The following is a 16870-nucleotide window of genomic DNA, read 5'->3' as shown; positions in this document are numbered from 1 at the left end:
CAAACACCAACCGCCCCCCCACCAGCCTCACTCATAATGGACGGGTATGCTTCTCTTGTTCCTTCGGTTGTTTGCTGCTGACTGACCAAATCAGGGTTGCTGCAGGTATCAGGCGCTCTGCCCTGGAGAAACTCGCGACCTTGGCCGTCAAGTCGCCTGCCCGCGATGGTTCCGAACTGGAGCGCCTCGCCCAGCAGTCGCGCCCGACCCGCCAGGATGGAGCTCTCAATGGAGTCTTGCGCGACAAGGCTCCAGCATCCCGAGTGCCAATGGTGTGTGTGCCAGACTGGAACTCTCACCAGTGAAACTGACATCAATAGGGAATTCGTGAACTCGATGTCCTTCTCGCCCTCAGCAAGGCCGCCTCGTCGGTGAACGAGCCTGAACACGCCTCGCGACTGGCTTTTCAGCTCTCGAAATACTTGCCTGAATCCCACAGCCAGCTATTTCGGCCGTCCCCCTTCCTTCAGAGCGTAAAGCCGTCCCCTTCGGAGGCTCTCACCTACAACCTGACTCTCGGTCTTCTGTCGTTGGCCACTAGACACCAGTCTCTGCGGAAGATAGCCGTGGATGCGGCCAATGCGTACCTGAACAATTGCGCTGCGGCGGTCAAGGTCGCCACGCCCTTCTCGTATTCGAAATCCGAGTCTGGTTCAAAGGGTGTTGTGCACGAGTCTATGACAATCTTGTCGGTTGCAGTCTCTTTGGTTGGCTTTTTGGACGCCGCGTCAAAGTTCACCAGTGTCTGGAATGCCATTGAGAAGCTCCAAATCGTCGATCACATGCGGGCCATGTTGTCGGAGTCGTTCATGATTGCAATCGAGACGGCTTCCTCCACCATCCGGAACACGAGTTCCGCTGACAACGCATTCAAGAACTGGAGAAAGTACACCAGACGATATGCCGCCCACGGCCGCCCGCTGAGCGCGATGCTCGTACAAGAGGGCTTCATGCGGTTTGTCAAGTCTTGCGCGGCATCTCTGATCGGTCTGCAAACCCTGTCGGATGACCAGCTCCTCGACGATTACATGAACGGTGTCGGCATTGCCAAGAGCTACGACGAGACAGACAGAGCTTTGGTTGAGCGGATCACCGACATTATCAGCGAAGAGATTCACTTGCTCGAGGATGGTTCGGATTACCTCAAAGTAGGCTCGCCGTGGCAGCAGCGGCTTGCTTTCTCGGTGAAAGGATGCGCGTTGATTGGCTTTTTGAACTGCGTGGTCCTTGGTGAAGACGCAGCCAACAATGACACTCTCCTGTCCTGGCTTGAGGATACCATGGTCGATGCCAACCAGATGGCATGCACGGAGCTGGCCGTGATCACTCTGAAATGCACCGCAATCCTGGCAAGGATGTCTTCCAATGGCGCGTCCCTGGGGAGAAAGAGTCTTCTGCGGTTCTTGATTCAGAGTGGCGTATCGACCGGGTCTGTCGTCGCCGTAGCCGCCCGGTGCTTGGCTCAGGTGGTAGGAATTCTCTCCGAGGACGCCGTGATCACCACGCTTTACTCTCTGGGCAATGCGCTGAGCCCCAGTCCCAATGTAGACAGGGATCAACTCGCTCACGGACAGAAGAATGAGAGCCTGATCTCTCTCCATGTCGATGGTGACGAAGACACGATCACTCACAGGAACGTCGTTCATGCCATCGTGACAATTGCAAATAGTTGTGAAGACGACAAGATCAGTGCCCTAGCGCAGTCCATGCTTCTGCAAAAAGTGGGTAAGATCAATATGGCTGTGGATGCCTACATCATCCAAGAAACTGCCGTGCTTGCTTTAAGCAGCGGACAGGCTGAGTTTCAGCTTCTGCTCAAATTCTATACTCGAATCTATGATGATGGGGTTAGCAAAAGCTTGGACGTGATTCTCCACGCCGTCCAATGTGCTATGTCGTCCCTCTCTGTGAACCTGGAGCGCCATTCACCTCTCCGCAGGCTTTACCTGATTCATCTGCTGGAGAGCATTGTCAACAAGGGCGATGTTCCCGATCTGGAGACTGAACGCCACAAGGAAATTATTTTCGCGCCTAGCGACATTACTCCCCTGTTGAAACCGTTGGCATTGCTTGTGTCCTCAGGACTGTCCGAGTCTGCAGGCGATTACGACGAATCTATCACATCGTTATTCCGCGATGCATGGTTCAACATCGCCATCCACGGAATTTCTCTCAATTCGAAAATTGCCGAGGCCCATTGGAAGGAGCTCCGGCTGCTGGCGAAATACTCTCCATCGTTGCTTGCTGAAGACCGTATGGAGTCTTTAGAGAGTGACGTGGAACTTAACACGGTGCTCAGACGGGGCTCGGGGCCCCAGCGAATGACGGAGCTAAAAAAGACTCTTATTTCTGAACTGCCTGGTCGTGAATCGGACATCAAGCGTCTCGACTATCCGCGAGCCATCTTTCTCAATGCCGTGCTGCTCGTTGAGAGTCTTCGTGCAGTATCTGGGAACTGCACTAGAATCCTGAGCTATTTCCTTGACCCAGCCCTAGTTACCCCGGAGATGGTCATGTGTATGAACGCTATTGCAGAAAAAGGGGTCAAGTCCTACTTGTTCCTCACCCTTTCCGGAGAACATGACGATTTTTCGGCCTCGTACTTATCGAATCAACTGGCTGAGTTCCTGGTGGCATGCTGCCATCGCATTGAACGAGTTCAGAGCATCGCAGTGCTATGTGCTGACAAGATCATCCGGGAATGCCCTTCTGCGCTGTGTGAGAAGCAATCCCTCTTCGCTTTGCTTGAAATCTTGACCGTGATGTGGTCATCATGCCTCCAAGGAGAACTTGACGAGTTTGAGTGGCAGCCTTCACTGGTTTCGCCTATGGGCATAGTCAGGGTGGACTTGTCTGATAACTACGCGCTGAGAAAGACAACTTTGAACCGATTCCTGGAACGAGCCAGGGCATGGGTCACAAGCGTCTTGAACATTGCCCCGTTGGATATCAAGGGGTTGCTCCAGACATATCTCAGCGAGTACGATGATGATGGCGGATACGGCCATGTTGCACTGGGTCGTTCGTTTGCACTGGAAATGGGATCCCTCATCCCGCAAAGTGACCCCCGACTCGGATCTATCGACCACGAGAGCATTAACGTTAATGTCGCATCTGATTTTATGGCGCTGTATACAACGCGCCAAAAGTATAGACGTCCAGATATGTCCCCAGGGGATGGGGGCCTCTCTATGAACTTTGGCCGTAAACCTGGGATGCAGCTTCTCGCGCCGTCTGTCGGAGATTTGGAGTACAAGCTCTCCCGTCTCTATGAACGAAGCATCGAGGGGATTGAAATTCCTCTCGCTGAAGTCAGAGATACCCTACGACAAGCCGCCGGCCTCATTTGCGGTACCAGCAAGCCTCGGCTCTCTGTCATTCACTATCTGGTAGCTTTGCCATTCCAGATTTTTACAAAAGATACGATCAAGCTGGGAGTCTCCCTTTGGCTTGGAGTCATTCATGAGAACCCAAGCACGGAGCCACGCATCCTGACAGAAGTGATTGAGGCATGGGAAAGGAGCATACAGCGCCGGAAAGGGTTGTTTGATCCATCGTTTGGGTAAGTCTCTCTTCTGGTAGGGTTTGATTCGGAATTGCTGATTATTGCAGATACATGGACCCGCTGTATACCAATATTGAGCTTTTGCCAACAGATAAGGCTCTGATGTTGCGGAAGCAGGAGAAGGCTCAGAGTACGCTTTCGCCACACTTGCGTGTTCTTCAATTCTTTGAAAGCCACTTCAGTGCTATCCGCCTGGGCAACCTGCAGGATCAGCAGCTGGCCATTCGCCTAGTCAGCAGCACCGCTGCGGGTCTTTCGAAGAGCAAGGGCCACCCTCTGGCCAGGGAAGTGCATTTCCGTATCGTTCTCTTCGGATTGAGAATATTGAGGCACCTCACTCCTCGAAACAGCGGTGCGGCCTGGAAGCTCAAAGACCAGATTCTCTCAGCTGCTCTCGGTTGGTTCAAGCACCCGCCACGATGGTCTTTTGGAGGCAATCGACTGCAGATCAAATCCGAGGATAAAATTCTCGGAGATGTTTTGTCTCTGTTGCGCGGCGTGGCAAACATCGCCGTGAGTGGTCGCGGGTCGTACAAGTCCTTGCAGGCGAAGCAAGAGCTTGTTCAGATTTTCATCGAGAATGAACGATCACGCCTTCGAGTCTGGCTCGCTCCTCTAGAGCCTGAAAAGAAGCATAGCAGCGGAAGCAAGAATGCAGAAGGGCTCGCATCTTTTATCCGCCTTGCTTGGGCAGAGAGTCCAGGGTTGGCAATCCAGCTTGCTGCTCGTTTCCCCTCCGCAAAGTTGCAGACTGAAATTCGGTGGTTGATCCTCAATTTCCCCGAAAAGGTCATTGGCGAGCCGAGTGCTCTTGAGATCATGTTCGACTCGTCATTGTCTTCGGACGTTAATTTCCAACTGAAGGTTTGTTTTCGTCCTTCGTGTAGTGCTAGCTCCAGCTAATCATAAACAGTACCTGTTGTTCTGGGCGCCAGTCAACCCCACCGAAGCGCTGACTTACTTCCTGCCTGCTTACGGAAATCACCCATTCATTTTGCAGTATGCCATGCGAGCTTTGGAACATCATTCCATCGATGTTCGCTTCTACTTTGTTCCACAGCTGGTCCAGGCCCTCCGATATGATGCTTTGGGTTATGTCGAGCGCTATATCCTTGAAACGGCCAAACTGTCTCAATTGTTCGCACACCAGGTGATCTGGAATATGAAGGCCAACTCCTACAAGGATGAGGAATCCCAAGTGCCAGATCCTCTCAAACCGACACTGGATCGATTCATTGAGACCCTGATTGGCAGCTTCTCCCTCGAAGAGCGTGAGTTCTATGAAAGAGAGTTCTCGTTCTTCAACGAGATCACAGATATCTCTGGCAAGCTCCGCCCATACATTAAGAAGAGTAAGCCCGAGAAGAAGGAAAAGATTGAGGAAGAACTGCGCAAGATCAAGGTGGAGGTCGGGGTCTATCTTCCTAGCAACCCTGACGGCGTCGTTGTTGGCATTGATCGCAAATCGGGCAAGCCGCTCCAGAGTCACGCAAAGGCGCCATACATGGCAACTTTCCGAATCCAGAAAACACGGCCGGTCCTGGATGCCTCGACCGATTCCACCGCCGGTGCTCATGGACCGGAGGACCGACAGTTGACCGCCAAATCCTCGGAGTCGAACCAGGAGACCTACGAAATCTGGCAATCGGCCATTTTCAAAGTGGGTGATGACTGTCGTCAAGACATGCTCGCCCTGCAGATGATCGCGGCCTTCCGGAGCATCTTCTCTAGCGTTGGCTTGGATGTCTGGGTCTTCCCGTACCGAGTGACCTCCACGGCACCGGGCTGTGGTGTCATCGACGTGTTGCCCAATTCCATCTCTCGAGACATGCTTGGACGCGAGGCTGTGAACGGGCTCTACGACTACTTCGTGTCCAAGTACGGCGGAGAGGACTCCATACGATTCCAGGAGGCCCGCACCAACTTCGTCAAGAGTATGGCGGCGTATTCCGTCATTACCTACCTCCTGCAGTTCAAGGACCGCCACAACGGAAACATCATGGTCGACGATGCAGGCCACATCATCCACATTGACTTCGGCTTCTGCTTCGACATTGCGCCCGGTGGCGTGCGGTTTGAGCGCGCACCCTTCAAACTGACCTCGGAGATGGTGGCCGTCATGAGCGGCACGCAGAACCCGGCGCACCACGCCGGCGGCAGCCTGCCCAGAGGCGGCCACTCGAAGGACCCAACGAACACACAGGCCTACAAGTGGTTTGAATCCTTGGCTGTCAAGGCGTTCCTGGCCTCGCGGCCATACAGCACCAAGTTGTCGCACATTGTGGCTCTGATGCTAGATAGCGGTCTGCCGTGTTTCAAGCCGGAAACTCTGAAGAACTTCCGTGACCGGTTCGTCCTGGATAAGAGCGAGAGGGAGGCCGCTGAGTACATGCGCGAACTCGTCAAGAAGTCGTACATGAGCGTCTCGACTAAGGGATACGATCAGTTCCAGTTGATGACCAACGGTATCCCGTACTAATCTGTTCTTACCTTTTTCTTTTTGGTCACTTCGTTATTTATTGTTTTCTTATTGTTTTTTTTCTTTTACCATGCCATAGTTCAATAATTGAGTATGACTTCGTCGTTGCCTCACCTACTGTTCCACCGCACACCCACCACCCGCCCGACTACTACACTACCACGCCGCATATAATGTCTATTGTACCCCCAAGCCCTTTTCTTCGGCCGACTGAAATCCCGAGAGAACTCCCGAGTGGAATCCCGAGTGGAATCCCGAGTGGAATCCCGAGTGGAAACCCCCCGGGAGGATCGGAAGATCTGTCGCTCATGCTGATTGACGTAAACGACTCCCGCGCACTGCCGGATTCACTCCAACACCCTGGATTGAAGCCACTGAGCTCGAAAATGCAATTGTAAGCCACCAAAGGATGGACAGAAAGATCGGAAATAGCTCATTAGGGGAAATTAAATTGTGGCTTACCGGGCCTGGCCGCGCGGGAAAGGGGGTGTTTGAGGTACCTATAGTTAGTCGACTATGCCCAGGCCTAAACAACATCGCGAGCCATGACGGTACCGCGGTCAATGACGGGTTCAATTTCACCCGTGGAATTAGAGCTGATGGCATTGTGGCGACCTATGACCTATGATTTCAAGATCGCGTCTTGGGTTCCATATAACGAGAGCCCGGGGCCAGTTGGGGGGTGGATCTCGTAGACAAATGCTTTGCTTCACACCTCAATTGGCATCAATTGCATTACCGGAGATTTCCAGATTCGACTCTTCTTTTTTCAGTCCCATTCGTCCAGTCCAGTCCAGTCCAGTTAGTCAAGGCCAAAGTTACCATGGCGTCGTTCTTCAATAGACACAAGCAGAACAATGACTCCCCGCCCTTGACCGATCTATCGGGGAACTCGGTCGACAATGAGAAACGACGCAGCAGCTCGTTCGACGAGTCAAAAGTCCCCTTCGTCACATGGCGCTCTGTGGTCCTGGGCGCGTTCGTGTCGATTGGTGGTATCATCTTCGGCTACGACACGGGTCAGATCTCAGGGTTTCTCGATATGAAGAACTTCAAGCATCGCTTCGGCCAATTGCAGAGTGATGGTTCGTATACGTTTAGCAATGTTCGCTCGGGGCTGATTGTTTCCTTGGTATGTATATGCATTTAATTGGACGTCGACTTCGTTTTGGTCTCTTTCTGGGCTCACATTGTCTGATTAGTTGTCGATTGGAACCCTAATCGGTGCTCTCATTGCCGGCCCATTGGCAGATCGCATTGGCCGCAAGTGGTCCATTGCCTTCTGGTGCATTATTCTGGACGTTGGCCTCATTATCCAGATCTCGTCGCCGTCTGGGAAATGGTACCAGTTCATGATGGGCCGCTTTGTGACGGGGTTTGGCGTGGGCGCCTGCTCGCTGCTAGTCCCCATGTACCAGGGTGAGGTTTCGCCGCGACACATCCGTGGCGCCATGGTGTGGTAAGTCAAGAAATATATTTTATTGAGGAATTGCCATCAGGGGTGACCACTGACGGATCCAGCTCGTACCAACTATTCGTCACACTGGGCATCTTCGTCGCCTACTGCATTAACTTCGGCACGGAGAAGATGGATAGCACGGCCTCCTGGCGGATTACGCTGGGTATCACCTTCTTCTGGGCTAATCTACTCGGTCTGGGAATCATCTTTTTCCCAGAGAGCCCTCGGTACGATTATCGGCATGGCCGCATCGAACGGGCGAAGAGTACCATGTCGAAGCTATACGGTGTCTCCGAGCACCACCGGGTTATTGTGCACGAAGTGCTTGAAATCGAGGAGCAGCTTGAGGCCGAGAAGGGCACCCGCGGTGGCATATATGGCTGGGTCGAGATGTTCCAGGCGCCCCGCATGCCCTATCGCATTGCGCTTGGTGTTGTGCTTCAAATGCTGCAGCAGCTGACCGGTGCCAACTACTTCTTCTACTATGTATGTCTCTCTCTCTCCCTCTCTCTGAATATTAGGCTAGGTTCCTCTAACTGACCCATTTCCTATGTAGGGAACGGTGATCTTCAAAGGTGCCGGCATCAACAACTCATACGTGACGCAGATGATTCTCGGCGGAGTGAACTTCGGCACGACCTTCGGCGGGCTGTACATAATTGAGCATTTCGGCCGCCGCAAGTCTCTAATCTGCGGCGGCATCTGGATGTTCATCTGCTTCATGGTCTTCGCATCGGTGGGCCACTTCTCCCTAGATGTGCAAAACCCGCAGAGAACACCCGGCGCGGGAAAGGCACTCGTCGTGTTTGCCTGTCTGTTTATCACAGGATTCGCAATGACCTGGGGTCCCATGGTGTGGGCGATTGTGGCGGAGTTGTATCCCTCTCGCTATCGCGCGCGGGCGATGGCGATGGCGACGGCGTCGAACTGGCTGTGGAATTTCCTGATTGGGTTCTTCACGCCGTTTATCACGGGCGATATCGACTTTGCCTATGGGTATGTGTTTGCCGGGTGCTTGTTCATCGCTGTGCTGGTGGTTTATTTCTTCGTTATTGAGGGTAAGGATAAGACCCTTGAGGAGATGGATATGATGTATGTCATGCACGTGCCGCCGTGGAAGAGCAGTAACTGGACGCCGCCGGCGCCGGAGGAGCGGCTCACGACGGATCAGCTTATGGATCGTCGCGTCGCAAAACAATATGACAAGGACGAAACGGAGGCGGCAGCCAAGAAGAGTACGGAGGGCGGCGCACCGGTGCATGACCATGCGGAGAATCCCGGGACAGGTCCATCAACGGCGACCTGATTTATGAAAAGGACGAGGAGAGTGGTGGTGGTGGTATATAACGTTGGCAAGTGCATGTGTATATATACCTATCCCTGCACAGAGATCAGATCTCGAGCGATCGTGATAACTATGGAAGTAGTAGATATCTGTCATGTCAATTTGGCTATTCATATATCAGGAAGTACAGGCAAAGAAACAGCAATGACGCATCTCCAGGATGGAACTGATGAAAGGAAACACGACCGCAATGAGAACCAACAGAAACAAAAGAAACGGCGCCGGATCATCGGTTGCAATTCAATCAACCGACCCAAATAGACTCATTCTGATTCCCTGTCCCAATATTCTCCTCAAACGCGAAAGAAAGACCAGCAAGAAATCGACGGGGCAAAGCAGACAGAAACAACTATGGATGTGGATAGAGTACAATCATCAATGTTGTAATCGTAGTAGAACTTTTGGCACACACCGACAAGGAATGACCAGTTCGGTCATCCTGGGTTAATCCATAAAGTCACCGCGAAGGATCTTCTCCTGGAAGAAATCCGGCTTATTCTGCTTAGGCTGCTTGGGCATTTCCCGAACGGGCTGCTCCATAGTGGCGACAGAAGCCGCTCGCTGATGCTGGCCCGGCTGACGGATCGCCGACTGACCCTGCGGACCCGGCGGGGAGATGGGGCCACCGATGGACGGGGCGCGCTCGGCACGCGAGCGGAGCGCCTCAGTCCAGTTGAAGCCTTCGCCTGTAGGCCGGCGCGATGCGTTAGATCTCTCATCCTGGAAAGCAACTGTGTTTGTACTTGCAGCAGCGGCAGGGGAGCGGGGTGGGCTGCGGACCGACGCCGAGCCGGGCGAGGACCCGCTGGCTCGGGCTGCTTTGGCCGGCTGCCCGGGTGGTGGGGGATATCTACCATTGCCAATGCTTCCTGTGCGAGCCTCCCGCAGCGCCTGGGCGCCGAAGGAGACCCGTCGTGCGAACGGTGAGCTGGGCGTCGCGCCGGGGGATGCACTCTCTGCATCTTCGCCCACGGCATCCTCGCCGTTGGGGGCGTTGGAGCCCATGGAGCTCGACAGGCTGCCCCGGCGGAAGGCATTTCCAAAAGCGGAGGTCTGGGTCGGCGAGCCGGACAGGCCAAGGGTTGAAATCGACAGCCGGCGCTGATGGTTGGCCTGGCCGTTGGATCCGGTCGCCTGGGGGCCGCTCGCGGGGGGTGGGTTGCTCTGCTTCGCAAAGAGGTCGGTGAAGGTGGCGCCCAGGGAGCCTCGCCGCTGGCGAGACTGGGAATTGGGGACGGAGATGGGGGAGGTCGAGCGATCGTCGGACATGGTGGTGGATCGGTGAAATTCAGTTATGAGAGGCAGGCGTGTGGGGGGTTCAGGCAGAGGAGGCTGAGCTCGGACGGACTCGCCGCCCTTCGCATGGAGCTGAAGCCGATGGAGAGAAAGGCCGTATGTTCTGGACAAAGGCCAAAAGCAGCACAATGAAGCTGCAATGTGTCGCTTGTCTTACGCGGACGGTCGTGTGTGGGTGACGTCAAGAGTCGCTCGGGTCTGGATAGTCCAATCAATGGAGATTTGGAGAAGAGGAGATTGGGAGGTAGTGGGATGATGGAATCTAGAGAGAAACGGTAAGTTGGGATGGATGGAAGGAGTGTTTGGGAAGGGAAAAGCAGGGGAAGGGAGGTGGTGCCACTGAAGGGAGGTGGTGGGTAGGCAGAAGTATCAACAGGGGTATACAGAGAGAGTGAGTGTATGTGTGAATCGAAGAAAAAAGAAAGAGAAAGAGAGCGATGGAAGGAGGAAGAGACAAGGGACTTACAGCTAAGCACATGTGAAGGAGGGAGGGAGTGAAGGAAGAGAGAGAAGGAAAGTGCGGGAGCAGAAGATGATTGATTATTGATTGGATGGAGTCGATGATGCTCACCCCGGATTGTTCTCCACTATCTACGACTGGGTTCCCCGCCGACATTAGTGAGCTACTACTAGTATGGCTTACACATGATTATTATAACAGCAGCAGGAATAGTATATTTTTATGGCTGCCCTCAACATAACTCTAGAACACTAACACTATACGGATTATGGCCTCGGCGGCAGGTGGAACAGCTGCGCCAGCTTACGGCCGATCGCCGGTTCGATCTCGGTCCCGTCGCGCGCGATCTTCACCTCCCGGTTGGCGTTCCAGGGATTGCGCAGCCCGCGCGTACGATGGAACGGCACCCGTTCCGTCGATAGCCACTGGATACGGAAGGGCTTGCCAAACGACTGGCCCTCCTCCTCGGCCTCGGCCACCACGCTGGGCTCACTGCGCGTATCTAGCTCATCGCCCGACGACTCGACCTCCCAGAAGATCGTGCCCCGCGCCGAGTCGTCGATGATTCGACCCTTGGGCGCCGTGGCTGTCGCGGCCGTCAGGGTCACGTCCATCTCGTCGGGTGCGCTGCTGGGTAGTGGTTCTGGGCGGGTGGGCACCTCCAATGCTGACGCTTCGTCGTCGTTGATGGGCGACATCATCCGCGCATATCCGAAATACTCGCCGGACTTGTTGGCGGAGAAGATCAGGTAGACGTTGTCGCTGGTCTATAGTGGGTTAGTGGAGGGGTTGATAGCAAGAAAAGAATTAAACGCACCTCGTAGGCCCGGTTCAAGCTCGCCTCGTTATGGTTCTGCGTGGCCCAGATACCACTCTGCTTGCTCATTTCGAGGTCTTCCACCGTTAGACTCTTGACAACAAAGTATCGCTCGGGCATGCGGGTCGGTGGGTCCTGCGGCCCTGTGGAAACAGCTTCGGACGCGCCCCGATTTTCAGGGCCGGGCAAAGTCGTCGTCAGAACATCGTCTGCATGCACTGGGGCAGCGGAACCAGGAACAGTGAAACCCTTGCGCAACCGACAGACAAGGCGAACGCCCTGAAACCGGGAGTCGTGGAATCGCTGTAACGCCATAGCACAGGCAGTCGCAGATTTGTAGTTTACAAACGCGCAGTTGCTCTTGGAGATCAGGAACACGCTCTCAATGTCTTCGGTAGCATCCTGCGCGAAGTGGTCCTTGAGGTCGATCACGCTGGTGCCCGTCGGGAGATTGCCCACCCAAAGGGCATGACCGGACTGTTTGGGTTTGCGGGGTGGTCCTCGGGGGGTGCCGGGACGGTTAGGTGTCGAGGTAGGAGAGGAGAGAATCCCTGCTATAAGATTTGGTCAGCACAAAATATCGTCCCAAAGCCTTCTGACGTCTCCACGTACCTGTAAGATGAGATTGAGCCTGCACCGACTTCTTAGGGTTCGAGCCGTCGACAATTGTTTTGGCGACATCGTACTCCAAGTCCGCAGGTGTTTTCCCAGCGTCCTTTCGTACAGTCGGGTCAGTCACTGGAGAACTGCTTGGGCCAACTTGGTAAGGTGGAAGCCCAGACTGCGACTGCATGGGAACACCGGCAACATGACCCCCCTGTCCGAACGGCGCTGTGTATGGCGTTTGTGGGTAATATCCAGAACCATAAACGGGCATCGGCCCCGGACCAGGGCCAGGCTGTACTGGCCCATAGGGTTGATAGTTTGCACTACCATGCTGAATAGGCGAGCCTGGGTGCTGAGGAACGCCGTATGGCGGGTACGATGGCGCATAAGGAACGGCATACGGTACACTACCACCGGTATTCGGCCCAGGATAGGGCCCCATCGGCTGCATGGGGTATATGGCGCCTCGGGGGTGGATCGAGGGGATGTAATGGTGTGGCGAATGTTGCTGTTCGAATGGTGATGCCTGCGACGGAGGGCTTGGTAGGGTGTAGCCCATATGGTTCATGTTCAAAGGTGTCGGCGAGTGTCCGTATTGTCCATGTCCCCTCCCTCCCTTGGGACTGGAGTGACGGCCGACATTGGCCGGCCGGGAGGGTTGACTGGCACTGGTTGAACCTATAGTAAAGCAGTCAAGTCAGTATTGAATATCTCACCATTTGGGCAAGGAGACTTACCAGGCGCGTGAGTTGGCCTCGTTGACGCATTTGGCGGGTTGGATACAGGGGCTGTCGTATCTGCAACCCTTGGAGATGTATCGACCGTCCCTGGAGGTACATCTCCCATGGGGACCGGCTCTTCTCAGTGAAAAACAGACACTGGGATGACGCTGCGGAACGCACTCCCTGTCTTTATCACTGCTTGGCTGGGGACTACCCGGGACCTCTATGTTCAAACGGCAGATTTTGTTGCGATGCGCACGAGTTTGAACGAAATCGGACACGGACGAAGAGAAGAGACCCCGAGAGAGTGCTGCTGGAAATCACAGTTTGTCAATAAAAATCCATAATCGCAGTCTCGTCAAAAGGGGTGACCGAGAAGGTAGGTCGTAAGAAAAAGAACCAAAGCGACGAGGAACGGAGTATGCTGAAGCCACGGGGAAATCGGCAGAGTGAATGAGGGAGACAAAACAGTTCAGGAAAAAAGAGGCGCTGCGGACACTTTTCTTTTGTGCTCAGGGCCCAGAATCTTCCAAAACTGGATTGTGCGGCATCTCTGCAGGGAAATCCGCTCTAACAGCCAGTGGGCTGGCAGGAAAAACAGGGAAAAAGACGATATACGGTGGGGGCATACAGTCGATAGCACGCATGGGTTCGGAAAGGCAAACAAGGGTAGTAGCGGCAAAGCCCGTGAAGGGAATTGCCCACTTACAGGGCACAATGCCGCTAATAAGAGGGATTGGACCGTGCGGTCATAGGGCAAGTGTCCGACAGGGGAAATTCACACAGTCTTGCGTGAAGAAACAACAGAGGAAAAGAATTGGTACATACCAAATGAGTTATGTACGGGTTGACGTGTCCGTAGCCCGAGATAGGGTCAATTAAAGCTCCAGTAAGTATTGCAACCAAACTCCGAGACCCAGAGAACAACACTGCTACTGAACAGGCTTGACACGATGCGACCAAGCCGAAGAGGACAAAAGCAAAGCCGGGGCCTGGGCTGACTGCAGTTGTAGGGAAACACACACGCAGAAGCCACAAGCTAAGGATTCGGGTCCTTTCCGGCGTGAGACGTTAGGTGGCGCCAACTAAGATATGCCTAGTGCCTCTGTGGGGAGCGTCCGTGACAGGGAAATAAAGATTCGGGGGGCAGGAAAAGGACGGGATTCCCAAAATAGTTCGTACCCTTTTACCGAGGGGAAGGCAGGCCAAGCTTAAGAAGAAGAAAGCCTGTGGGTGACAGCAAGAGTGGCTAAACCCGCTAGCGCAAAGAAGCGAAAGGAAGAATCACCCCCAAGTCTGTGGCTGAGAACCGGGGGCGTTAGTGATCGGACCATCAGCCTCAGCAGGCAAGACGGCCTGGTAGACAGGGTGACTTACAATAGAACGAGTGTTTCCACTGTGGCGCGGCCTTGGGCCGACTGGGAATAAGATTGTCAGGGACAAGCCTTTCGCAGATCTTGAGTGGCAATGGTTCAACTGTTTTCCTGTAGGGTTGGTGGGTCAGTTGCTATTTCTACCTTCTAAGTTGAGAAGTTTTTTGGGTTTGACATGTGGAGGAGATCTGAACCAACATACTGGATGGTCCGTGAGAGATTGACAACCCTGTTTAACCCTGAGGGACAGATTAGCCTGTCTCCGAGGCGACAGGATTGGAAAGTCTTCCAGTAAAGCCTTGCTTTGGGAATAGTAGACAAGAGAAGATTGAGGTCAATGGATGGAAACAGAAGTTTCTCGAGCCGCAACAAGCACCCAGACGAAGATAAGTGCGTGTCTGGGAAGGAGGAAGTCTGTTGAAATACTTCGTGAAGAGTTAGGGTAGGTGGCTACCGGGTGTACTGTACCATGGGGGCGTACTAACGGGCCCACCGATCTTGCCGATTTAGTATGGTCAGTAAAGAGTCTAGAGCAGGGAGAGGCGTCCCAACGATTTCAAATGAGGTCGGTTGCCGGCGATCGATACTGCGCCAGGTATTTAAAAAGGTTGGTTGTATAACTGCTGTGGCGGAAAAGGCAACAGAGCAAGCCACTGACAGATCTTTCCTGAAGAAACTCGAGCCCGACAGCTGGGGGTTTTTCCGGATTGGATGACTGGCCAGTGTTTTACACCTGGAGAGCCTCCGGCTGTGCCAGTGACGGGAATTTGCCACTGCCAGGGGTGGAGCGAGAATGGGAGTCGGAAACAATAATGCAGTCACAAGGGAATGGCAGATCAACGAATCAAAGACACCAATATCCATCGGGGTCCATGACCGCGGTCATCCAAGCCCCATTTTGCGTAAAAGGCTTGTAAAGGAACCGCAGTGTTCGGGGAGAGCCAATTGACTTTGGGCCGAGGCCGCCATGAGCGGATAAAGCTGCGGTACACTCCCACTAGTCTTCGATTCGGAATCCGCCAATGATGGCGGGACGATCCCATCGAGCGGCCCAGTGTGGTGGAGATGTGGCGTCCGGCCATTCTTAGTGACTTCCCGGATAGGCAGACTTGTAACTACTTGTTCAGGCAAGTAGATGATGGGCGAGGGCTCTCTGGGGCGGCATACGGTCACTGGCTGATCAGTTCACACCGACTGTCCGCGCCTGTGCGGCTCGTGGAATCCTCCCGTTGTGTCATGGTCGAAGCAGAAAGAGAAGTGTAGAAGTGGCCGTTGTTGGTCGGGATGAGATGCCAGCCACTCACAGCGTGCCTTGGTCGACGACATGTCTTATGTAAGCAGTTTATTTATTCTTTTCTTTTCGCTTCTGTTCTCCTGCCTATTCCAGCAGCAGGCCAGGCCTACAAGGAGAATGTGGCAATCACATGAAGTATTACTGCTCTGGGTCAGTGGGTACCCCAGTTGATCCCTAAGACATGCACGGGACTGTATAATCCTGCGGTTTTAGTATACACCTCAGGCCAATGGTCGATTGACAGACACCTCAGGTATCGCCAATGCGGACTCACGTACTATACTGGGCGAGTTTAGTTGAGTCAAGTTGAGCCTACTGTTCTTAGCTACTGAATCTACAATATATAATATTTCCATCAGAGGCATGATCCAAGTATATGGTCATGTGACCTTGGCCAACACGGAACTGTCGCCACTTTCCTTCCCTTCCCTGCCGGCAACTATAGATAGCAAACGGCCCTGCAGAGCGATCACCCGGTAGGGAAGCGCAGATCTGCGCATGATGACTGGTCAGGAACTATTTTCTCGAAGCATCTGGGGGGTTTCTGCTTCTAGAAGATCGACGACACGGGGGACACCTGGCCGGGTGACGTCATGGCCCCCGCGGTACTTCTCCACGTTCCTGACATCACTGCCCAGTTTGCCGCGCTGAGAACGCCCGCTTTGTTCGCTGGCCCTGTCACCATGACTTCAAGGCGCAACTCACACACGCAATCAGACCCTCGCATGCCTTCTTCAACATGGATTCTCCACCCACAGCCATTGACGTTGACCGGTGGGTAACTTGGCGCGTACAATACAGACACTGGCCTCTGACAAGGACCAGAGCGCGAGAACGAGAACGAACCGAACTCCCCGGAAGCATATGCCGGGCAAAAGCTTGACGATCCATTACCCATCGGTGGTGGCTGTGGTGCTCTGATCGGCGCAAAAATAGAAGCTGCCAAGCAATACCGCAAGGATCAATGCCATTGATCGGCGGAGCTTCTCTTCCCTTCTATCCTCTCGCCATGTCTCACATGTATCTTCTGAACGGTGGATATCATCACCCAGTTTGGGCGCCACTAATGTACGCCCGACTTGGGATTTGGAATTGTCGGAGATGCCCTTTTGGGGCTCATCGACAGTCTTTCTCAACGGCGGATGGCACGGGTCCTGCATGTCCAAGTCAATGTGCTCCGCTCTAAGCCGTGTCGGCTGAGCAGCTGACAAAGATCATGTTGCCACTAAAAGGCAGCTAAGTAACGTCAAGAGTACTCGAGGGGAAGGAAGATCCTAGCTAAGCAGCTACCGAGAGCTATAGTATAGCCGCGATATAAACATAGTATTTCACGTAGAAGAGAGCATGATGCATGGCAAGTGATCCTATCACCGCGATTATGTCTTACTGAAGACAGTGGAAAACAAAAGCTGGTATACTGGGTATCCGTACACGACTTGGTCCCGCCCCAGAGT

The 16870-nt window shown here is 53.8% G+C and overlaps 5 protein-coding genes across 5 annotated transcripts; 3 read left to right on the top strand and 2 right to left on the bottom strand.

Moving 5' to 3' along the window:
* Nucleotides 1-36: 36 nt before the first annotated feature.
* stt4 (1-phosphatidylinositol 4-kinase STT4) lies at nucleotides 37-6044 on the top strand (the record flags this gene model as incomplete). The annotated part of the gene is made up of 5 exons (XM_057195274.1): nucleotides 37-44; nucleotides 95-272; nucleotides 321-3562; nucleotides 3613-4429; nucleotides 4479-6044. The coding sequence occupies 5 exons, from the start codon at nucleotides 37-39 to the stop codon at nucleotides 6042-6044; spliced, it is 5811 nt and encodes a 1936-aa protein (XP_057052670.1).
* An 823-nt stretch (nucleotides 6045-6867) lies between these two features.
* N7474_003858 (sugar porter family MFS transporter) lies at nucleotides 6868-8809 on the top strand (the record flags this gene model as incomplete). Its single annotated transcript, XM_057195273.1, has 4 exons — nucleotides 6868-7176; nucleotides 7247-7503; nucleotides 7566-7989; nucleotides 8060-8809. The coding sequence occupies 4 exons, from the start codon at nucleotides 6868-6870 to the stop codon at nucleotides 8807-8809; spliced, it is 1740 nt and encodes a 579-aa protein (XP_057052669.1).
* A 483-nt stretch (nucleotides 8810-9292) lies between these two features.
* N7474_003857 (uncharacterized protein) lies at nucleotides 9293-10117 on the bottom strand (the record flags this gene model as incomplete). The annotated part of the gene is made up of 1 exon (XM_057195272.1): nucleotides 9293-10117. The coding sequence occupies one exon, from the start codon at nucleotides 10115-10117 to the stop codon at nucleotides 9293-9295; it is 825 nt and encodes a 274-aa protein (XP_057052668.1).
* Nucleotides 10118-10870: 753 nt separating this feature from the next.
* Nucleotides 10871-12873, bottom strand: N7474_003856 (putative YT521-B-like splicing factor; the record flags this gene model as incomplete). Its single annotated transcript, XM_057195271.1, has 4 exons — nucleotides 10871-11371; nucleotides 11422-11975; nucleotides 12034-12705; nucleotides 12765-12873. 4 exons carry the CDS (start codon nucleotides 12871-12873, stop codon nucleotides 10871-10873), a joined length of 1836 nt encoding a protein of 611 aa, XP_057052667.1.
* Nucleotides 12874-16009: 3136 nt separating this feature from the next.
* On the top strand, nucleotides 16010-16390 carry N7474_003855 (uncharacterized protein; the record flags this gene model as incomplete). The annotated part of the gene is made up of 2 exons (XM_057195270.1): nucleotides 16010-16190; nucleotides 16242-16390. The coding sequence occupies 2 exons, from the start codon at nucleotides 16010-16012 to the stop codon at nucleotides 16388-16390; spliced, it is 330 nt and encodes a 109-aa protein (XP_057052666.1).
* Between the last annotated feature and the right edge of the window lie 480 nt (nucleotides 16391-16870).

The sequence above is a fragment of the Penicillium riverlandense genome (assembly GCF_028828495.1).
Source record: "Penicillium riverlandense strain IBT 135883 chromosome Unknown utg000003l_segment0_segment0, whole genome shotgun sequence".
Lineage (NCBI taxonomy): Eukaryota > Fungi > Ascomycota > Eurotiomycetes > Eurotiales > Aspergillaceae > Penicillium > Penicillium riverlandense.
This window is presented reverse-complemented; position numbering and strand designations above follow the sequence as displayed.